Genomic DNA, 24,121 nt, shown 5'->3' with positions numbered 1-24,121 from the left:
CTACTGAGGATGCTGAAGGTCATTTTTTGTTAGCTATTTCAGGTTTTGAGGCAGCGTGGTGATCATCTGTTGATGGCAAAATCAAGAAGCTCTTGCTTTGAGGCAGCGTGTGCATTATGTCTTTGTTTCTTTACTTGATCCTGGTTGCATTTTTACTGATCGCCGATCTTTATATTTGTCTTTGAACTCAATGAGTAAGAATAATTCTGATTTTGGGTTGATTATGTCTGATTGTAAGGTCTTGTTTCTTGCTAGGCCAGATATTAAAGTTTTTTGGATTAGAAGACAGGAAAATGAGTGTGTCCATCTACTAACACGTAATTCTATTCGCCATAATAGGTTTCAACTATGAGTTGATATTCCGAATGTACTGATTGAGTTCTATTCTCAAAGATAATATACGAGTTCTCTTGTTTAAAAAAAAAAAAAAGTAAAATAGTAATTTTTTTATATATCTATCTTTTTATTTAACAATCATCCACTGTGATGTGGTGGTACAGTTATTAGCTAATCAATAGTTAATAAACTTGCATATCACCGTCCAATTAATGTTTGTGCTTTCAAAACAGATCTGAACATTAATTAATCCACTCAATAAAATTTGAAGTTTACGAATTATGATTGATTTCCCAAACCGCACGTTGTTTTGTTAATTGTTTATGGTTTTTACTTGATTTTAATAATTATAGAATTAGAAAAAGATTTCATTATATTGCGGTGTTTGGTTAGAAAAATATTTATTATTTTTTGTTTGATTATTTTTTTAATTATATTTGATTTAAATTAAATAGTTAATTATTTTTTTAATCATATTTGATTTAGATCAAATAATTTATTTTTTAAATAAAAATTGAGTAGTTTGTGCTTTTGGTACAAATTTAACTATTTAATTTATAAAAAAAGTTAATTTCTGGGTAAATTATATGTTATACTCAAGTTCAGAGGCAAATCGAGCCTTGTTCCTTTTTCTTTTCACCTCAACATTTAAAATAAAATAATAAATATAATGATTATTATAAAAATGGTGATCCGGTATACATAAACATCTCATATTTATAGACATTAAAAATATTAAAATACACAGCTTTTTTAATACTTTGCAGAAAAGTTATTTCCGATATTATATAAATGATAAAAATATTACGAATTACAAAAATTGGACTAGCAGAAATACATTATCTAAGATTGTAATCAATAAATAATTTCAAAAATATTAGAAGTATTTCCAAACTAATATCATGAGTGAAATTTCTAAACTTGAGAGCTGTTGATGCTATAGGGACTTAAACTATGGCATAGTCTTATCTATTAGGAAACCAGAGCATCAATGGCTATGCATATTCCATCAATAGACAAACATAATGGGACTGTTTTAAAACAATGCATGGATGATAATTAAAGGTCCTACTCCTAAATCCTGAACATTAGAGTAAATTTTATTGGAGGACAAGCACCAAATTTTTTGAACCATAATTGATGATTTTTCATTCAAATGGGTCCCATGAAACCCCACACAACAACCTACCCCAAACATTTGAGAATGGTGATCAAGACACCCAACAAAATTTTATGATCACAAAATTTCTTCAAAATCTTGCTTATGAAATCACATAACAGAAAGAACTTAAAAAAATGGAGGTCAAAAAAATTAACCAATAAGCTTTTCTCTAGCTGTAAATCTTCATGACCATACCTTTGGTTTTTGCAAAAAGGTACAGTATCCTTGCTTGCATTTTTCCCAAGTGATAGAACATCCATATGGGATGTAGAAGCTAAAAAATCACTGTTTGTTTCCCAAGAAAATCTAGCAAGGTTACCTCAAAAACTTGTATAAACAAAAATATTTTCTATATTTGATAATCTTTGGAACTATGGAATTGATTTTTGTTCTAACTCTTCGCTTTTTGATGGCCTATCTGAGCTATTCAAGCTAGAGGACTCTGTGGAATAGCAAGAATAAGCTTCAACTTTGGTTGTTACATTTGAAACAAAACTGTTTGTGCTACAATACCCTTTGGAGCTTTCAGTCTCTAGCAGAGTAGCATTCATAAATGGAGGTTGATTTGGCAGAGGAATCTCACAATCAGTATTAGTTAGCATTTCCACTACTTGTTCCATTGATGGTCTTAAAGAAACTGAAGCTTGTGTGCATAGAAGCCCAATTTGAAGCACTCGGGATGCCTCTTGTACTGGAAATTCCTCTCTCAGGCAACTGTCAACAGCCTCTACCAATCTGTTTGATCTGTAAAGTTGCCATACCTGAGGCCAAAAGGTTAAAAAAAATCCATCAAATTATCAAAATGTTTACTAATTTGATGAGTAGAAAATTGCAGAAAGATTTGAGATCATTACTGTTTGCAGAAGGGATTTTGAGTCCTCTATGAAAGCATTACACCTTTTACCCATTACAATCTCAAGAACTAGTACCCCAAAGCTGTAAACATCTGCTTTTTCGGTTAGCTGCCCTCGAACCAGATACTCAGGAGCCATATACCCGCTGCATCAAATATGGATAAACAGTTTAATTGAAAAACAAAACCAAAAAGGTCCCATCATTGATATTGAGCATTATTAGTAATTGATTCATCGTTCATCGGATGCATACAATTAGTACAGCTATGTTCTAACTTCAAACCATTGTTTTAGTGATAAATTATCTTGGAAGGAAAGATCAGGACTTTACATTGTTCCTGCAATTCCAGTGCTAAGATGAGTCTTATCAGTACCAAAACACCGAACAAGTCCGAAATCTGCAATCTTTGGATTGAAATTTTCATCAAGAAGAACATTGCTGCTTTTAATGTCCCTATGGATAATTCTCACTTGAGAACCCCCGTGAAGATATGCAAGCCCTTCTGCTGTTCCAACAATTATATTGAAACGTTCCTTCCAATTTAGAGTCCTGGTTTTAGTATTTCCTGTATAGACAAGTCAAATAATCAAGAATTTTGATATAACTTTGGTGACATAGCTATCAAAAGGGCTCAACAAATTATAATAGCATTTGAAACACTGTACAGAGGAGAAAATTACCAAAGATGAACTGATCAAGGCTCTTGTTAGGGATATATTCATAAACCAGAAGGCTTTCAGGACCTTCAATGCTACAACCTAATAGCTTCACAAGGTTCTTGTGTTGAATTCCACTGATTAAGTTGACTTCATTGAAAAACTCATCTACCCATTGTCTCGTATTAAAGATCAATCTTTTAACAGCAATAGTTTGCCCATTTGCAAGGTTTCCGACAAATACAGAACCAGCTCCTCCTTGGCCTATTTTCCTTGATGAATTGAAGTAGTCGGTTGCCTTTTCTAGGGTCTCATACTTGAAATTCAAGCTTGATTTATGGAAACTGATTGAAACCTTTTCGAGATTAATACGTTCTGGGAAAAGCAAAAGCAAGGAGAAAAATCAGATAACTAGTCAACAATGCTTCTATAATCCAATTGTTATGTGATGCACTGGATGCTGCAGTGTAATATTCGTATTTACTGTAAATAATTAAGTAGATACCTTATTTCAAAAAAAAAAAAAAAAACGTAACTAAATACCTTCTTTTTCCTTCAATAATCTTCTATAGCGTGCATAAATTGCAAAGAGAGACAGCATAAAGAGTGCAGCTGCTGCTAAAACAATAGCAATAGCAATTCCTAAACCAGAAAATCCTGAATATCACAAAAACAACAATTAGATGATTGATATGGTCTAAGGAAATGAATCAACTATACTAAACAATGAAAATAATAACATCCCTAGAAATTAGGATAAGAAACCAAAAGAGCTGATTGGTCCAGGAAAAATCTTCCACATCAAGACCCAACAGTGAATCCTTCACCCAATTCAGCCTAATAAACTTCCTTCAGAGATTATCCACACTATTAATTTAAAATAGAACCGAAGCAATTAAAAAAGTATCATTTACCTACAATTTCAAAGATCACACAGATTAAGCCAAAAGCAAAAATCAAAAGAACCCATCTCAAAAAATCCTCAAAAAAAACCTAAAAATTTCAAATTAAGAACTTCAACCTACCATGAGCATCCCCTAATTCTCCTCCATCACCATAGAACTTATCAGTAGAGTACCTCAAATAACATCCAGCATTCATTGCTCTCCCTTCCTTCCTTGGAACGCACCGTTGCACCTCTTTCTCTGCCTTCTCCAAACACTTTCTACAACCATCCTCTCCAATACTATCCCAACACTGAACCAAAGCATATACCCCATCAGTACCCGCAACACCAAACCCACCATTCTTAATAGCTTTACTACTCACATTACCTAAAGCATACCCAACACTTGTAGCAAACTTCACTTTCTCATTTTCATCATCCAAACGCGAAACGTTTTCTTGGCTACAGTTTACAGCATCAAAAGCAAAAGAAACCGATTCTTTAAAAAAATTATATTTATCGTAGCGTAAAAAGCACCCATCAAGATATATACGAGCAGAGGCAGAAGGGAGGCAACGGGGGAGCTTTGTGCGAGAAGCGGCAAAACAGAGGAGACAGTCGTTTTGAGAAAGGTCATGGTGACATTGGGCTAAAGCATACATAGGAACTGTAGAGTTAAGGTGATAGGTGGCAAAATGGGTATTATTTATCAGTTGTGAAAGAGTTTCCATTTCTTTAACAAAAGCTGGAATAAAACCAGAAGGTGTTTTCATGGTCTGCGTTGAGTTGCCGCAAACAAGGCCAGATTGGGTTATTCGAGGATCGGAAGAAGAGACAGAGATGAAGAAGGAGAAGATAATGGAAGAGAAGAGACATATTTGATACGGGTAGTTTCCTGAAGGTGAAGAGTGCATGGAAATTATGTGATGGCTATTTTTCTTCTCTGTTTGTTTATGGACGGTGGGGTGAAGAAGAAGAAGAAGAAGAAGAAGAAGAAGAGAAGCAAAGGTTTGAATTTGGTTTTTGTCTTGTTTCTGTTTGTGCTCATTGGCTTTCAAACTAGTATTATTTCATTTCACCGTATTTTATCTTGCTCTATTTTTTTTTTTTTTTTTTTTTTTTTTTTTTTTTGCTTTTTGCTGTTGTTTCTTTCCAGCTTTTTTGGAGACTGGATTGTCCTAATTTACGGAGAAATTTCTGATTTTTATTTTATTTTTAGTGTATTTTCCGTAGCCATAATTTTATTTATCAATATTTTTTATTTTCTTATTTATGCATTCATGATTGGCTAACTTGAAGAACTTTGTGCGTGGTATTTTTTTATATTAAAAATATATACATTAATTTTACCTACTATTCGTGATAGGACGAGCAGTCAGGATATTTTTTTTGTTTTAAGTAAGGTCGAATATTTTATTCTCATAAAATAAGTAAATATTTATTTTGAATTTTTTTTTTATAATTGTTATGTTTTCTATCTTAATATTGTAAATTTAAAGTATTTATTATATTAAAATGAATAGTTCGATATTTTTTTCATGAGGTCAAAAATTTTTTATTATTGATAGAATAAATACTCATCGGAGTATTTTACTCTTAATAAATCGATTCGATATGATGATAATTTAATTTAGTGGGCTGGAATATACGTCACTAAAAAAATAAAAGAAAATTAAATGATTGATATTATTCAGCTACTAGTCTAAAAAAATTTAATCAACACTAATTAATTTACTATAAGATGGACGCTGCATGATTAGTCAACTTAATTAGTTTCAATCTTGAAAAAATTATTTCATTCTTCTAAAAGCTGTGATCGGAAAGTGTGCAAGTGCAGGTATTCACATACCCACCTGGCACACATTCATTTGCCCCTATGAACTTTTTTTTATTTATTTTTATGACACCTTAGAATGTGTCTGCATGGTCTGGTAGGCCATTTTTCTTGACAATCCTCACCAGTCGGTGATTCAGTGGCACGTCAATGTCATTTTTTTTTGTTGGATTCTAGAAGTTTAATTCGTAAAATTTGTGTGTTAATTTGGTTGCGGGAAAATCGAGACACCTTGGATCCATTATTTACCGTTGAATCTGCTCATCAATTCGGTGCGATTCGGTTCGAATCAAAACTGAATCCAACTTAATTGTAAGCAGTTTAACAGAAATTTAAATTAGTACGAAAAAATTTTCATTCTAAACTATATTACAATTGGGGGGTCGAGTTGAATTTCAATTTTTAGTTTTATAATTTAAAAAAATTATCTGTCAAACTTTTGACAAAATTAACGTCGAAATTGAAATAGAGAAGTCTAAAAGTTAATTTTCAATTAAATATTTTTATTGAAATTTTGCATAGAGGAATCATGTTAATCTAGTACTAATAGCGTCATATATGTAAAATTTAGCATTACAAGTCAAATTTTATGCATGTCAATTTAAAAAAATATATTAAAATTAATTAGAAATTGAGATTCACGTAAAAGAAAATGAAATTCTTATAATTAATTTGGTTGATAGTTGAATTTTGAAATTTTTAATAAGTATCATGATGATAATTTCTTTAATTAAAGAATTTCACAAAGGGATAGTTTTTTTTTTTTTTTTTTCTTTTGCCATGATATATGTTATGTACAAAAAATACATCACAAATATGTTATAATAATATACACCAAGACATAATCTAATTATAAATATATATATATAATTTAGTAATAGACCGACTAAGATATAATCTAATTATAAATATATATACAACTTAGTAATGGCCGAGCCTGCGTGATACTCATTTCTTGTTATTTTTCCTTTTTAACTCTTTTCTTGTTCTGTACACGTGATATGGTGTTTCTTTGTCTCTGAGCTAAAAAATCAAATCCACCTTTTTTTTTTTCTGTAGCTAATATCCAACCACACCTTTTCATATAGAAGTAAAGTCCACATCATTGAAGTATAAGAATACAATAGTCTCTACATCAATCAATTATCAATTACATAAACAAACTTTGAATTGATCTAATTGTGATTAAATAAATATTTTATTATCCAAAAATCTAAAATCAACTCCTAATTATGTTGACACAAGTCTTCATGGTAGCTAAACACCTTAATTTTCCCCCTTTTCCTATACAGAAATAGCTACTCAATTTAATGATTAATGCCACCCACTCATTGACTTTGAGGCCTCCAAAAGTCAACAACAAACAATTCTTTTCACAAATTGCATAAATTAGGTCACTGCCATTATTTTTCTATGTGTGGTCCATGCAAATTGTTTTGCACACCTAAAGGCTTGTTTGGAAGTATTGAAAGTCTTATGCTCTGTTCACATTCAAAGAATAAAAATGCTATTAGCAATCCATTTCTGTAAAGTTTTCATAAACATGTACACATTACCAACCCCTTTTTTTCATTTTGTAAACATAGCTAATTGCTATTTTCAAATGGGGCAGAATTGTCAAATTTTGAATTCTGATCTTCCGACTATAATACAAACATTAATTGTTAACCTTTAGATCATAAGACAAACATTCGAATATATCATAAGACAAACATTCGAATGCTACCGAATTATTAATAGGGTGAGAAAGATAAGCTTAATTAACAGTGAGTAGGGAAGAAAATTTTGTTGCTTTAAGCTAATAATTAAGGGATATAAGTAATTACTAATTAACTAATCAGAAAAAGAATGTCTATGATAATATTCTTCACCTAAACTATGTAATTCCATATGTTCATCAATGAAAGGAGGGTTTGATGGCTTAGGCAATTCAATATCCACATTTCTAAGCATTTGAACTACCTTTGTCATTGTTGGTCGTAAATTGGGTGATTCTTGAGTGCATAATAGACCAATTTGAACAACTCTTTCTACTTCTTTAACATCTTCTATCTCCATACTTTTATCTATGATTTCTGGTGTTGTATTTAATTGAAAGTGCTTCCATGCCTGCATTATCACCAAAATCCATTCAGAAAAATATTTCAATTAATAAATCAAATTCAATCAATAAATGCATATCGCGTTTAAACCATCCGGTATCTCAAACCCATTGACCCGACTAATTCAAATTCATGTTGGTTACCTCACGAAGAGGGGGCAAAACGCTGCATACTCAGTGCTCGAACTAAAAAATTTTAGTTAAGGAAAAAATGATTCATGTCACTCCATCTCACCCTTTTGAGTATTATATATATAGAGAGAGAGAGCATATGCACATACAAATATATAAATAAAAATAAGGTTGAAGGAATTTACATGAGCAATTAGGGTTTCGTATGTATCATCAGAATGATATTTGGTGTTTTCTATTCCAGTTACTATTTCGATTACAAGAACTCCGAAGCTATAAACATCAACTTTCTCAGTTAATTGTCCCTTGGCGATGTATTCTGGAGCCATATACCCTCTTAAATCCAAGAAACACAAAGGAAGAAGTCAATCACAGATTGCAAATATTAATAATTTAAGCTATATAAATACATTTGTTATTGTCATAATGTGTAATATAATCAAATATAGAGTTATTTACTATTTATATACCAGACAAGACGAATTAAATAATTTAGTTCAGATTCTTAAAGAAAAAAAAGAAGAATAAGAAAAGAAACTACTTTGATTTACAATTTTTATGTAAAATATAGTTCATAGTTTAGTCTCAATTTTATTTTTAAAAATAACCGAATTTGTAAACTATTTTTATTTTATATATTAAGAAAATGTAACACTATACTTTTAAATTTTATTATTTTAATTAATTGGTTATATAATATAAAATTTTATTAATAATATGCAAAATAAGTTTTTTATTTGGATAGATACTATAAATAGTCCGAATGAATATAATTAATGTTCTTGACCTGAATTAGAACTTAGAACCAAAGGTTTTTCATTTATTTTGAACTATGGAAATAAGAAGCTCTTATTTTAAAACTAAAAAAAGAAAGAAAAAAAGAAATCTAAAAAAAAAATTGATAAGTAAAATTGTACTATACTATTAGAAAAAGTTATCTGTCCAATAGTTTAATTCAGTCTAAAAACTTTATAAACTGCAATTTACAGTTAAATTTCAAAATTCTTGCAATCTACCCTAAATCAAACCGTGTACACATCTCATAAGATAGATTTTTATTCAATATTAAATTGAAAATAAATTTCATTTTATAATATTCCATTTCATTACCACACGGACAAAACATAACCTTTATATATATATCAATTGAAATGATAGCAAGATTATTGAAAGGATTAAAGTCTAAGTACTTACAGTGTTCCAGCTATGGTTGTTTTGAATAAGGAACGGTCACAAGAATAAAATCTTGCTAATCCAAAATCTGAAATTTTTGGTTTAAATTTCAAGTCCAACAAGACATTGCTAGCTTTAATGTCACGATGAATAATTCGAATTTGACACTGTGAGTGTAGATACTCCAAACCTTCAGCTGCTCCTGTCATGATTAGGAGCCTTTTTCCCCAACTGAGTTCTTTCTTCTTTGCTGGATCTTTCTTCCATGGGTTGCCAAAATTAATTTTTAGATTGTAGAAAAGACAACTAATATATATATATATATATATATATATATAAACTTTCAGTAAATATGCAACTAATATGGATATATATGTGTAGCTTACCAAATAACATGAGATCAAGGCTTTTATTGGCTAGGTATTCATAGACAAGAAAGCTCTCCATATTAGTGAAGCAGCAACCAAGGAAGCGAACCAAGTTCTTGTGTTGTGCTCTGCTAATGATGTCCATTTCATTGCAAATCTCATCAATTCTGCTCTTTCTACTTGCATATAAACGTTTTATTGCAATTTCTCTTCCATCTGGTAGGGTGCCCTATTCATTTCATTAGAAGCATATTTATAAATTTGTAACTATTGAATATATTAACAGAATTAAAGCAAAAGAATGTATTCAAAGATCATTCTACATGTACCTTGTATACTTCACCGTATCCTCCTTCTCCAAGCTTATGAATTTCTTCAAAATTTTCTGTTGCTTTCTGTATCGTTGCATACTTGAACTGCAAGAACTGCAGCCTCTCATCTAATAGAACATCCCCCATCGCTTCAAATAGTAAAACATACAAAATTGCACCATTAATATGAGATAATAATGATTGAAGCGATAAAAATGAGATGATAATCAAGTACACCTATTTGTAAATTGGGCTGTAGCCTTCAATTTATGAAGAAAATTACTGATTGGAAGAACCAAACTTTTGGAAGATTTAGTAATTTTCAAGCCCAAAACAGACTCATAAACATGGATGCTAATAAAAAAGTGTCAAGAAATTACTTGATTAATGTTTTGGTTAGCCAATCTAAAGTTTAAAATTTGTTGAAAATGAAATATATATTGACAAGAAAGAGTTACTCAATTATATATTTCAGTTAATATTCAAATGTAATTATGCAAGCATTGAATAGTACCTTTCAAAACTTTTACACCATTCTTTCTTTGGTAAGTACGTTTGCCAACCCAGATCCCAATACCAATCGCAATTAGGCAGACTATAACCACACCCATCATATATGAGAAGAATGAAATTATTTCTTCTGCAAGAGAACAGCACATAAAATTTAATCTTCAGTTAAACATAAACTAATAAATTAAACGAGCATTGGCTGCTCTTTCACTTGCAAGAACATCAATTCGCTATGCTTGTCTCCGAGTGTGGGATACGATCCCCAATTGTATTGCTGAGTTTTACATATGTTTTAATGAAGTTTGGATTTCTACCTTTCAAAAAAACAAAATTAAATGAGCTGTTCCACTAGATAGCAAACAAAATATGTCAATCCCGTATGGGTAATAACCTTGTGTGCACTCATTTACATTATGTTTCTTTTAACTTTAATTCACATCATAAAAAGTAATCAAAGTTGTATTTGGCTGCTCAATTCAAAAGTAAAATTCCCAGCCATTTATCCACTAATTCTTAGACACATAGCACCAAAAAAGTACATAAAATTAATATAGGAGGTATAAGTATAATAATTAGTGATATACAATCGAAGTAACTAACCTCTGGTTTCACCAGTAGCTACATTAGCAAATGAAAAATCTGCATAACGGAGAAAGCAGCCAGTGTTAAGGACGCGAGCCTCTGTAGCAGGAAGACAAGACAAGGCGTAAGCGACTGCTTGCGAGAGGCAAAGGCGACACAAATCTGGGTCCAAAATCTTCCAGCAACTAGCCATGCCATATGCTGTCACGCCATGTGCGGTGGCATGCTTTATCGCAAAGCCTCGCCAAACAGGACCTGTGATTGGCGCCTTCTTAAGCATTTCGTCGAGCACTTCCTCTACAGCTTCTCTGAATGCCGGTCCGCTGTTTACATCGGTGCCGCATCTCTACTTCCATTCGGTTCCCAAAAAGGAAACAAATTAATATCGATCAATTTCATTCCTTTTAATCATTCAATAAAAATTTGCATTAAACCTATAGCTGAATTTTCTCTCTCTCTGTATAATCCCTTATAGAAAAGAAAAATCCTAATTTTTCGTTAAGCCAGCATTGTTTCTGATATTCAAGAAAATCTCATTTCCTTTTCACCAATTATTAATTAATGTCATGAACAAAAAATGAACATTGCTAAAAGGGAATTGTACTAAATAACAATAAGGAGGAGGAGGAGGAGGAAATATTACTGCAGTGTCTTGAGAGCCAAGAGCTTCACGATAGAAACTATAATTCTCAGCCCTGATGAAGCAACCATCAAGAAAAACACGGCCACCGGTATTGGGAAAACAACCAGGGATAAGGTTATTTATCTGATCAAAGCAAACAGCACAATCGTCACAAGAAAGATCATCCATGCACTGAGAGAGTACGTAAAGCCTATCAGGTGGCTTCCCTACATCTTTGAAAGCAAACTTGTTTCTATACATTTCATCTTGCATGTAACCTGTAATTCTTGAATAGTATTTGAAGTAATTTGATATATTTTGGACATGAACTTTTCCACATATACGAGCAACAATTTCGGTTCTCGGGTCTGCAATTGATATTTGAATTTGATTATTGTTCACATAGATTGAAAAGAGAATGATAAGAAGATAGGGAATTTTTTTTGCCATTTGAAAAAAAAAAATAATAAGAAATTGTGGTTTTGATGTGTTTTATTTTTATTTTTTGTTTATTTTTTGTTGGCTTTTCTTTTCTTTTTTTCCCAATTATCTATTATTGTGTTATTGTTTTGGTTATATTTAGTTTAGATATGGTCTTTATTTCTTTATTATTATTATTATTATTATTATTATTATTATTATTTTGCCTGAGGTGTTAAATCTAGTTGGAGACAAGTACGTGGCAAAACAACATATATGCAATGCAAGTAAAACTGAAAATGAATAGCAGACAATCTTACAGTAAAAGATGTCTATAATTTTCCTGCTTAAATTATCTCTCATTTCAGAAGACTACAGTCAGTCGTAGGCTACATATTGCCATTTGACAAAAAAAAATTGGCTGTCCCCCTGGCTCTTCATCTGTACAAAATATAGAAAAGATTGTTTCCACATATGAACATTATTTTCCCTGTAGTGCAATGACAGTTACATAATAATATAATCCCAAAAGGGAAGACATGGAAAAAATGCCTAGCTAACCAAAATTTTTTAGGTCAGAAGTGCAATGAAATCATAAACATCAGTTTCATAACTAGAACTAGGTCAGAGTGCTCCAAGTGTAGAACCAGAATCCGTACTCAAGAAGGCATGCTCAAGTCAAACCCATTGCAGTGATTAGGTTAGTTAACATAAACCACACTAGTTCAGGCCATGTTTCGCATAAGTATTAGCAATATTTTGGTATGAAATACCAAACAGGAGTGTTTCAACTTCAGTTTCTGTCGGTTATCATTTTTGTGGCCGTTCCCATTAAGCATTTGTCGATTAATATAAGCTACTCATCATCCACTAAACACATTACTGGAATCCCCTTGCTGGAAAAGCTCGTGCACTTGACTTGGAGTTCATCACCCACCTCAAAATTCGTCTTGCTATTTGTCTGCATGATAATGAAAACATGGTGATTTATATGAATCCTCTGATAAAAAGGTTGGGAGTAGCGACCAAAAAGTTGAAGCATTTTTTCATAAAAGCTTTATATGTAAAAAAGCATTTTCTCATAAAGATCTATATGTATGCAGGGGTAGGATGAAAAAATCTATAGAGTTTACTTAGGCATCAAGTACAGCAATAAAATGAATATGCAGCACAGGCATTTGTACATCTTCTTAAAAAAAAGGGGGAGTCTCCTATGTAGTGAGTGGGAAAAATGAGGGTATATTATTATAATAAAATCAGACCATTCTAAGCTTAAAATTAGTAGAAATGCATACCTCAAACCGATACATTCCACGAACTCCACCACCCAACTCAAGGACCAAGCCATGTTTTCGAATTTGGAAAACCTTGGCCGTGACCTTTGTCCCGAGTTTCAAATTGTTTGCACTCATAGGAGCCTCCACTTTGGCTTCCTTAGGTGGGTTTGTCTTTGGCTTCTGATCCCTTTTCGAAGCCTGGGATTTTTTGAATGTAACCTTGGAAACCTGACTCAGACCAGCGGATTTTTCCTCCTCATCACATTCTGCAACACTTCGAATTAAAATTACTGGTGATGATGAAGTTGAAGAATTTACAACACTTTTATTCACCAACAAGTCAGCCACAGGTTTCTGTTCATTTTGCCCATCATTAGGCAAACCCTCAACTGAGGCCCAGACCTTAGGTGTTTCTTTCATGACGGGAACAGATTCTTCAGCTAAATTATTTGCCATGGATCTCGGCTTTGGTAAAGCTGCTTTAAGGGATACTTTAATGTTGCCGCGGACATCCTGACCAATGCAGGTCAAAGAAAGCTGCTGACCAACAGATACTACATCTGAAACCTTAGACACCTGGTGTAAGGGAGTATATAAAGATTCAATTTGCCAAACAAGTTAATTAAAATACAGTTGAAATAGACATATGTTATTAGATGTGGATATCCATAAGCAAACTAGTAAAAGTGGCTAGATTTCAGAAAATCCATTTCTCGATCTCAGCAACCTTTTCAAGTAGTGAATATAACCAAATCATGAAAGGAAACAACATTAGGCAATAACAAATCCCATATCAAATTTCTATAGCCATCGTCCAACTGGAAAGTCCATACTGTTTAGCAAACAGGTCCGATTAGGTTGATAGCATCCAATACACCAGACATCAATACCTGTCTTGAAAAGCCAAGCAAATTTATTCTCTCACCTGCCACTCACTGAACTTTTACTTTAGCAATCAAATAACCACTAAACAAATTCCAAATAAAGCAGAGACAGAGAGTGGAGAGAAGATGGATTTGGATAAAGATTCACATATTGACATTCAACAAGAAAATAAGGAAAAGAAATAAACAGACATCCAAGGTAACACATCACCATGTCATTACATACCGGTTCATGTGACAACTCAGAAATGTGTAGCAAAGCTTGCTGGCCGCCATTGAACTCAACAAATGCACCATATTCTTTTATTGAAGTTACAATGCCCTCATAAACCCCACCGATTTCAATTTCCCGGCCAATTATTAAATCAATCTGAGAAATAGGAAAAGGAAACATCTCTATTGGTAGCAAACAAAATAGATAATATAGATAGTTTTGAAGCAAGTAAAACATAAAAATAGAGGACTATTCTGCACTGATTTTGACAGGGTAGGATTTCAGACTGTTGCTGCTACTGCCAGAAAACAATTTGCTATAAGAAAAAGTATATATGCATTTATGATAAGCAACGGTCTCTATCACCACTTGCCACTGAAACTATTGCCTTGGACTGTAAGGAAGTAGCACTGTTTGTTTCAAAACAGTTGCCACAGGATTTTGAAAAAAAAAAAAAAAAGAAAAGCAGGTTTGAAATTTTGATAAATCACTTTTTTAACATCATATTGGATAAAGAAAGGCTTAATTAAGAAGATGAAGAACACAATTATCCACACAACAGCTACTGACATAATGACGAATATTGCTCAAAACTAACAGTTCTAACATATATGAAGCTGGAGTATACATCTCATGTGCTCCAGAAGAAAATGCAAAATCCAATTAATTAATGATTTACAGTCCTTCCAATTAAAGATGCTTCAATTCCCCCAACCTCCTAACACAACTTGAACAAATACCTTCTTTTTAGACAGAAATGCTTCAGTACATTCTAAAGTACACCCATATAGAATAGGATTGAAGTGGTCTTCTGGGAATTGACCAAATCTAATTATATTTCTACAAAAAAATATGTTACACAGTTAGCACAGTTGAATTATATTTCTACCTCATCGAAAAGGTCGCACTGAGAATTCACTATTGAAGCCACATGTTAGCATAGTTGAATTTTCAGGGTCGAGTTTTCACTAAATTTATGACTTTCTGCAACACAAACTTCTAAAGCACTTGGTTTGTAATAAAATCAATTGAATTAACACGAAAAATCTTCAGAAACTTTTTTTTAAATTTCTTCTAATGCTTAAGGCTTGGTGAAAGTGGTTGATAAGTTTTGAAGTACAATATTGACTTAAAAACAAACCCATTTGACACAAAATGCTACTAAACAGAATCCAATTCAATCGAATTAAAAGGGATCACAACAGAAAACAGAGAGAGAGAGAGAGAGAGAGAGAGCTCAACTGAGCATGGCAAATACCTTCTCCTGTGCTTTTTTCATTACGGATTGATTCTTAGCAACTATAGTAAGTGTGCCATCACTTACAGACAATCGCGCACCTGCATCGGGCAACAATACAACCAGAATTATCCATATCATATTAATGCACTTGTAAAATCAACAGAAATTTTCTAAATTTACTGCAGATTTTACTTAGATCTTCATGCATGTAAAAAGAAAAAAAAGAGTATGCCCATGGTTTTCCCATCCAAAATAGTGCATAATCCAGATAAAAGGGTGCCTCTGGTAATGCATTCCAGATGAAAGAATTAACCAGAAAATGCTCATGAATAGCGTAATTGATAAGTTCCCTGCACAGTAGAATACTTACAAAGTGAAAATTTAAGATAGTTGTAATTCCATCAAAATGATAACATGGGAAACTTAAAAATGTTCTTGCTAGATACCTCCAGTGGACATAACATCATGTTTTAAAAATAAAATCAACATATTAAAATGTATTTTACCAATGGACAAATAAAAGATTAGAAGGCAGCAACACCAAGATTAGTGAGACGAAAAAAGCAATCCTTAAAGATACTAATTGTATATATACTCTTCACTCTTCTATATAATCCTGAATCTGAAACCCCAAATTAGTATATTCAATTCAAGTTGTCAATAAGGAAGATAAAGTGTAATACTAAGCCTGTAGACTGCCATTTTAAGAATGCATTTTAGATGAACAAGAAAATTAGACAACAATATTATGTCAGTAATCATAGTTCCGGAAAAGAGAAACCAATTAGTTAAATGGTAAGACATGTGTTAATCTAGTGCAAATGAAACTAATCAATGGAGAGGGAAACTGTGTAATTTATGACAGATGACCCATACCTGTTTCCACTTCAAGTTTTCTCTTCTGAACATGATGAGGGCCAACTAGCCGACGAAGATCATCATTGCTGAACTTAAGGGTAGCTGCATCATGAATGAAAGATATTGAGTTGGAGAACAACAGGATTCTAGCCAGCACAATTATTTATATACAGAAAAAATGCAGGTAGCAGATGCTGAAAAACCAACCTAGTCGAGGGCGATTATTGTCATCATGAGTACGTGGTGCACTAATCTCTCGTTCCATGCGATCAAGGATTTGAAGACGGCCTTTAAGTGCGGGCTCTAAACACTCACAAATTATATCTAAAGGAATTCCTGCAGGTTTTATATCCAACTGAATTGCAGTAACACCATTACGTGTTCCAGCAATTTTGAAGTCCATGTCTCCCAAATGATCTTCCAGCCCCTGAACAAATCAAACATACAAAAAACTCTTAAAGGCGACTCAGAAAAGTTTGGGGAGAATTTCCAAAACTTAAAAATGGATATCATAAGACATGAACAGAAGCCCTTAAAAATGAAAGTCATTTCACAGAAGAATTGACAATATTTTTAACACTGAGAAAATATTATCAATGAGGAAGAATAATGAGCAAATGTTTGTAACATCTTTTAAGGATCTCTAGCACAAAGAAGTACACATCCTGAAGCTACAATGTTAATAATGACTCGAGAAAATCCAAGCAAGCATCTTACCAAAATATCAGTCAGTATACGGTAGTCCTTAATTTCTCCAGTGGAGGAATCAACTTCACTAATAAGACCCACAGAAACACCAGCAACATGCTCTTGTAACGGAATGCCAGCATCCATCAAGGCCATACTACCTGTTACGAAAAAAGAAAAAGGCACTATATGTTAATGCTAGCTATTCTAAAGTTAACAAAAAGCGTAACGGCACAGCCATGTATATATTACAAGACATTCAAGTTTCTCAGGAATCGGATTCTTTCAGTACTAAATAAATTCGTATTAACTCCAATTTTTCAAGCAGATACAAGCTATTGAAAATAACAACAGGGAAAAGACAAAAGCCATTATAGCAACAGGTAAAAAGGGATACCTCCACAAACAGTTGCCATTGATGTTGAACCATCAGATGCCATGACTTCTGAATTGACACGAACTGTATATGGAAAGTCATCTTCAGGAGGCAAAACAGCAAGCAGAGCCTTCTCCGCAAGTGTTCCTAGGAATAGTGAAGTTACAAAACATCATATACTGCCTTGGAAGAACCCTTAACATGTCTAGGAAATTCAATCAGCTTCTATTGCATAGACAGTTATCTGGATTCCAAGTCGATGCTTAAAAGAAAAGATAACAAATGGCTTAAGGTAGAAACATTGTGCACACATTGTGCAAAGTGATATCCTGAAGCTAGTATTTACTAGCATACTCTGTGAATTTGACCAGTAAAGCAAACAGAAATACAATAATGGAAAATACCTATCCTAGGGCCCCTGAAATATCATGTTTTGGTTACTGAGCCCTTAAACTTCAATTTCTCTGCATCAGGGCCTTGAAATTTTGTTTTAATTGTTTATTACTCTTTTCACATTGAGAACTTTTTTATGGCAAATGTAAAATTGATTAGCACTGGATAATATATTACTAAACAATGCACCCTTCATAGATTAAACTTGAAAATATTAGAGACACAAAAACGAGATAGTTCTTTTATATATCTTGAGCAGTTTTCATGAAAAAAAAAATTATGTTCTGAAACTGTCTTTAATAAATTTCTCATGAATCTTATTTTCCCATAAGAAATCTCAATGAAAAGTAAAAGGTGACCCAATACATGAAGTATGAAACGTTTGTGGACTTTGGAAAGCTTCCCCCAACTTTGGCAGAAATGCTATTCCGTGGCTCAAACCATGACCTCAAGATCATTAGTAGAGTAACTTTAATGTTACACCAATGCCACCCTCATAAATCCTCCATATGAAAGGGAAAAAAAAAGGAAGTTTGAGAGCTCAATGTGGATTGATAAAAGTTCAGGACTCAATAGACAAAATGCAATAAGTCCAGGTGCACTAGGATTGTCTTTCTGATCAATGATAAAAACCACAAGAGAATAGTTCTAACTAAATATTGCCAACAAATGGCACTTAAGAAAAAAGTAAGCATTGATTGGTGATAGTAGTAAATGATTGAAAAGTTAAGCAGTCAGTACGCAATTATTAAACTAGAAGAAGATGACTGAATATAAGAGACTTCATTTAATTAATATTTCATTAATGATCTAACAATGCGAAAGTGCAAATTGTTCACCATGCCCGACTTCACGCCTGTTCAAGCCAACTCGTTTACCAACTTCATTTATTGAAAACGGCGGAAAACTATAGTGAAGCATGAAACGCTTTGTTGGAGGTCCAACTAAAGATTCCAACCGCTGAGCATCTTCAGGTGCTCCAAGTGTCACAGTACAGAGAACCTGCATTTAATATTAAATATAGTCCTTCATTCAAAACACAAAAGCAACTTGATGTAGCATGTGGATTCTAACCTTATAAACATTTAAGCATTGTAAATCAGTAAAGTATGTGTTAAAGAATAATGCACACTAACCTGAGTGTCCCCACGAGAAAACAGTGAAGATCCATGTAATATAGGTAAATTACCAGCTTCACAATACAAAGGCCTGACTTCATCAAGACGTCTCCCATCAACTCTAAACCCTTCCAAAATGATTCTATTCCGAACAACCTAGTATTTTAGAGAAGATTTAAGAAATTGCAGACAATTGAGAACATAGATGAGCAAAAATGTTAAAGACAAAATTGGGGGAGAAAAAGAGGTGAGCAATCTAAAGCCCAAGTATCCACAATTAAAAATAAACTGTGTATTATTAGAGCATCTCTTGTAAAATACTGTGTTCTGTTCAAATGCCAAACCCCAAATTACCATATCATAGGAAGCAAAATAAATGGTTTACAACAAAGCCATGGGTCAGTGAAAGTAATATATGCCAGCTCTATAATTTTAAAAATGAAAAATCCAACTCAACTCAGGCTTGATTCCGACCTAGCCAGTTACCAAAATAAACAAGAATATGAAAAAAGTGCACCTCGGTTATGGTTGCTTGTTCAACAGATTCCAACAAAAAAAAAAAAAAAAAAAGGGCAGAAACATGGACCAGTCATGTCAGCAATTCACTTTCATAACTATATTGTGGAAAGAAAAACCACAAACCCACTGGATTCCCAGGTTTCATCTGTAGATAGCTCACCTGTTTCCTTACTGTGTCTATTGCCTTTGGAAGGACTTTTAAGCTTTCTTCATCACATTCTTCTTCAAGCGTTCTTCTTACATCTTGTGTAATGTTATCTAAGGCCTCTCCTCGTTCAAACTGGAAGAGTGAAAACAACCATAATTAAAACCAGAAAAAAAAGAAAGTATAAGGCATAGATAATCATATTTTACGCATTTGCTTCCTTGCATGTAAACAGGAGCAAAGACACATGCTTGTGCACATACTAAGAACACAAGATTCAGAAAAGTAATTCCTTAAATTGAAACATTTCCTGCAGAAAGAAGACATTATGCACCTTGCCATATGACGAATCAGTAAAAACGGCTTCAATTTGCCCTTCCGCTAAGTTTCTAACTTTTTCTAATGTTCTTTCAGACACCATAGACAGTTTATAATCTTTCTTCTTCTTCCCAGCTTTGGCAGCAAGTCTGATTTGAGGTTCAAGATATTTAACCGCCTGAAATATCAGAGCCAAGCACCTTAGCGCCTCCCTATTATAGCACAATGGCAACTGCTGAAATTATAATGACTGACCTCTGGATGTGCCAATCTTAACCCTGCTTCTAGATCTTTCTCTGATATCTCCCGAGCTTGCACATCTATCATTAACGTTTTGTCTTTTGTACATGCATATACTAAGTTTAGATCACTTAAGCTAAGCTGCATCACACAAACAGAGACATGCCAATCTGAGTATCAGACAAATGAAAGACCATACACAATAACCACAAATAAAATCTATGTATTTGTGGCACTAAACTTTTGAAGGTTTTTCTCTAAAATAATTTCAAGAAAGGCAAGACATGCATGTGCAAGGTTTCATACTCCAGTATGTAAAAACAAAGCAAAGAAAGTGTTATCCAAGGTTTAGCAACAACAACAATTCAGCCTTAGCAAAACTTGAATCCTCTGTATCCAACATTTGGTCTGTTCATATTAAAAGCAATCTATCAACGGCATAGCAAAACCTTATAAAACAAAAACCAAAATGCAAAAGAATTATAAAAATAAAATAATAATAATAATAATTCCATCCAATCAGATTATATAACACCAAAAGAAACTCCCTTTAAAAGCATCAGATGCATAAGCCCACATTGCCAAAGAAATTACCATATCCCACACCACAACAAATTAAAGGACATATTCAGATTTTGAAGATGTGTGCATTCTATCCATCACAATACTTGAGCCACAACAAGGAAAAAGTAAAGCAAAACTTGAAACAACTTTGGAAACTTTACTATCACCCACTCTTCCCCAGTTAAACAAACCTAAAAATTCCAAAAGCTTCTGTAGATGTCCAATGCTCCTTTAAAGTCTAAAGTGGCAAATTCCAAATCGGTAAACCACCTCATCACACAGAAACAAGTGAGGATAAGTCTCAACATGTTTATAATGCAAAAGACAGAAGTCAGAATATAAGTCTTTATTAGACCTTCTGTTCTACAAAAAATCATTAAATAAATAAGAAAAATATGCCTCTCAAGCAATAGGCAATTTCATTATCTCAATTCTAAAAATTTCTAAATCTTTTCCTTCCATACCATCCCAAAAGAGATGGGAGGGATCAAAGAAAAAACTTTGCTATTTTTCCCCCGCCGACCCAAAACCATAAAATTCCTATGATTGTAAAGCTAATCCTCTCAGCTATTTGAATATGTTATAGGATGATCCACTTAAAAACCAATGCACAGTAAGTTGTTGCTACCAATAAAGTAGAAACTCAAAATACTCGTAAAAATTCGTCATCCTACTCATATTTCTCCTAGCTGACTACATACCCGTCTTGAAACTCAAGTGTACCACTTGAAAATTCAGATGAAGCTAGATAAAAAGCAATTGATGTTGACTATTACCTCATCCATGGTTGGATTAATGACAAATTGGCCACCGATCCTTCCAATGCGTATCATTCCAATTGGTCCACCCCAAGGAATATCTGATAACATAAGAGCAGCAGATGTAGCATTAGCCGCCATTACATCCGGATCTTGTTTCCCATCTGAAGAAAGAACGCTGGCCATTACCTATGAATTAATAACATTTGTCAAAAGACATAATGTGGAATAGGGTAGCCAAGCAGAGCTAACACTCAAATTATAAAAAAAAGAGCTCCTAGAAAGAAAGACTATACCTGTACTTCATGGTAAAATCCAGCTGGAAAGAGTGGTCGTATAGGTCGGTCAATGATACGACCACATAAGAGTTCCCTTTCTTTTGGAGCACCCTCTCTTCGCATGAATGTATGAGGAATTACACCTTGAGCAAATTGCTTCTCTTGGTAATCAACCTTTTCAAAGGCACAAATTATTAAGACACACTTAGCGGCAAGATGGCAACATCTCCAGAGATGCATCTAATAGCATCATGAGGCAATAGATAGATTTGCAGGTAGTATAGCAACAACATTATGATGAAGAATAACATAGCAGGTGCATTCTGCGGTCCATTAATATTAATTTTTATCATAAGTCTTTAAGAGGGCTCCAACTCCTAGCAACTACCCATCTATTTTTACTTATAGCAAACTTACTTTTTCTCCCTTTTTGTTGGCCATTCAAAATAATAATAAGAAAAAGGCAGTGCCATCTTAAAAAAAAAAAGGCTATTATCCTTAGTCCACTGGCATCTCGTATGATAAAAAGGAAGCTGAAAAAATATTCCTATAGAGAAGTTTCTTGAAGGTACTCATCCATTTAATGGACCCTTCAACATAAAATTTCCGCATTCACCACTATCTACTCATGCAAGATATAAAACAAGTCCAAACTTTTACTTGAATTTGATGTCTAATAATATCATCTAAACATTAAATTATTCACAATAGTTCAAAGACAAAGTAGGCACTGTTAAGCCATATTTTAAGGCAAAAATATGTTCGTCTACTTTCCCTTGTATGAAATTACACGTCTGTTTGATTTGAAAAAGTAACTGAAAAATATAGGAAAATTGAGAATTGGTCATACAGTGAGGGGTAAAAAATCTCGAACAGAATCGCCTTTAGCGGCAGTAACAGTGGATAGCACTTTGGTTTCATCAATGCCCAATACAACGGCGCCATTAGCAAATCGAGCGATTTTTCCAGTCTCAAGGGTAATAAGGCGCGATCCAACCTCAAATTCTTCTTTGAAGGTCTCAAGGACCTTGGTCCCGGCGACGGGTAGGTCTGGATCAGAGGGCGCGAAGCCGAGACGGCCGCTGCAGATGTTGCGGAAGCCGAGAGCACGCCATGTGAGGAAATAAGGGAGAGAACTGCGAAGAGAATTGGCTCTGTAGCCTCTGCTTGCTATCGAGGACATTGACTAATTGAGTGAGAGAAATGGGAGGGAAAGGGTTTAGGGTTTAAGGGAGTTGACAGTAAAATGCAAAGGAAAGGTTTAATTATAATTTGGTACGTGGGGGTGTAGGGTACCAGCAATTCAAACCCATTTAACTATTTTTCAAATGTATATATAAAAAGTTTATATATAATTATAATAAAAATTTTCATTACCAACCGAGTCTTTAATTTCCATCACAAGAAGGTTTGAAGGTTTTCAATACCTTTTAACATTTTCAACTAATAGAGAGAATAGTTTTAAGAGTGCTTTTTTTTTTTTAAGAATATTTTTAATTGTTAATACATGTAAATACAGTAAAAATTTTATTCATCTAATTACAATGATGACTACTTCCACTCCTTCCTAAAATAATATACGGAATAAATTTTTAAAAAAAATTTCTTATTTGTAAAATAGTACTCAGACTATGCAAAATATGCTTTATTTTTTCTTTGAAATAAAAATGAAAAATAAAATTTTTCTTTCTCGCACAGTTATTAATGAAACAAAAAGAAAATTAATTAAATTGTTTGGATTGTAATATTATTTATTATGATTTTAGCAGCATGAATAATAATTAATATAAAAAAGGAAATAGATTTTCCTATTAGTTTGTACCAAACAAGTTGAAGCGATAATTTTTAAACCTTGCATACACATAACTCTTGGTATTTCTTTTTATATTTTTCATTTTTTATAGACTTTGCAGAATTTTTCATATTGTTATTATTATTATGTACCAGAAAATAAAAAAATTAGTAATTTTAGTAATAAATTAAATAGAAAAAATAAAAATATAGTAATTAGGAAGAAATTTTCATGTTAAGTAGAAAAAACATACATCGCATACATATCTAAATTTAGAATTTTTAATTTAAATATTATTCCTTTTAATTATTAATAGTAATAATTAAAGATATATGTTAAATTATTAAATTAGTGAGTATAAATTATATCTATATGTTGTTAATAATAGGAACATAAATTCGTAACTACATTATATCCCTCCCTTGTAAAAATTTTTAAGAATAATTATAAAATAAACTAGAAGAATAATTATTTGCTCTCCCTCCTTCTTCTCCTCTCTCTTTTCTCTCTAG

At 32.9% G+C, this 24,121-nt stretch overlaps 3 protein-coding genes across 9 annotated transcripts; all 3 read right to left on the bottom strand.

Moving 5' to 3' along the window:
• Positions 1–1,565: 1,565 nt before the first annotated feature.
• LOC105641290 (cysteine-rich receptor-like protein kinase 42) lies at positions 1,566–4,964 on the bottom strand. Of its 3 annotated transcripts, XM_089716671.1 has the most exons (7): positions 4,284–4,424; positions 4,035–4,206; positions 3,553–3,666; positions 3,034–3,384; positions 2,684–2,918; positions 2,353–2,497; positions 1,566–2,259 (listed from the first exon to the last, which is right to left on the bottom strand). In XM_089716671.1, exons 2-7 carry the CDS (start codon positions 4,108–4,110, stop codon positions 1,870–1,872), a joined length of 1,311 nt encoding a protein of 436 aa, XP_089572797.1. In that variant the 5' UTR covers positions 4,111–4,206; positions 4,284–4,424; the 3' UTR covers positions 1,566–1,869. The 3 variants fall into 3 exon arrangements, with proteins under 3 accessions (XP_089572797.1, XP_012081199.1, XP_089572796.1); XM_012225809.4 differs by having other exon boundaries at positions 4,035–4,960; XM_089716670.1 differs by lacking the exons at positions 1,566–2,259; positions 2,353–2,497 and having other exon boundaries at positions 2,680–2,918; positions 4,035–4,964.
• Positions 4,965–6,860: 1,896 nt separating this feature from the next.
• LOC105642891 (cysteine-rich receptor-like protein kinase 46) lies at positions 6,861–12,024 on the bottom strand. Of its 5 annotated transcripts, XM_089716266.1 has the most exons (9): positions 11,550–12,024; positions 10,925–11,252; positions 10,329–10,454; positions 9,833–9,963; positions 9,522–9,732; positions 9,157–9,391; positions 8,148–8,298; positions 7,692–7,838; positions 6,861–7,210 (listed from the first exon to the last, which is right to left on the bottom strand). In XM_089716266.1, the coding sequence occupies exons 1-9, from the start codon at positions 11,976–11,978 to the stop codon at positions 7,133–7,135; spliced, it is 1,836 nt and encodes a 611-aa protein (XP_089572392.1). In that variant the 5' UTR covers positions 11,979–12,024; the 3' UTR covers positions 6,861–7,132. The 5 variants fall into 5 exon arrangements, 4 of the variants coding, with proteins under 4 accessions (XP_089572392.1, XP_020537927.2, XP_020537937.1 ...); XR_016318807.1 differs by lacking the exon at positions 8,148–8,298; XM_020682268.3 differs by lacking the exon at positions 6,861–7,210 and having other exon boundaries at positions 7,505–7,838; positions 11,550–12,022.
• Positions 12,025–12,264: 240 nt separating this feature from the next.
• Positions 12,265–23,100, bottom strand: LOC105641282 (polyribonucleotide nucleotidyltransferase). Its single transcript, XM_012225796.4, has 16 exons — positions 22,668–23,100; positions 21,836–21,991; positions 21,558–21,728; positions 20,233–20,358; positions 19,994–20,155; positions 19,675–19,794; positions 19,014–19,151; positions 18,717–18,879; positions 17,506–17,631; positions 17,139–17,269; positions 16,629–16,848; positions 16,440–16,523; positions 15,582–15,661; positions 14,336–14,479; positions 13,244–13,801; positions 12,265–12,909 (listed from the first exon to the last, which is right to left on the bottom strand). Exons 1-16 carry the CDS (start codon positions 22,998–23,000, stop codon positions 12,805–12,807), a joined length of 2,817 nt encoding a protein of 938 aa, XP_012081186.1. The 5' UTR covers positions 23,001–23,100; the 3' UTR covers positions 12,265–12,804.
• Between the last annotated feature and the right edge of the window lie 1,021 nt (positions 23,101–24,121).

Source organism: Jatropha curcas, chromosome 11, assembly GCF_041381405.1.
Source record: "Jatropha curcas cultivar XTBG-Jc1 chromosome 11, XTBG_Jcur_1.0, whole genome shotgun sequence".
Classification (NCBI taxonomy): Eukaryota; Viridiplantae; Streptophyta; class Magnoliopsida; order Malpighiales; family Euphorbiaceae; genus Jatropha; species Jatropha curcas.
Note: the sequence above shows the minus strand (reverse complement) of the source record. Positions and strands in the feature narration are given on the sequence as shown.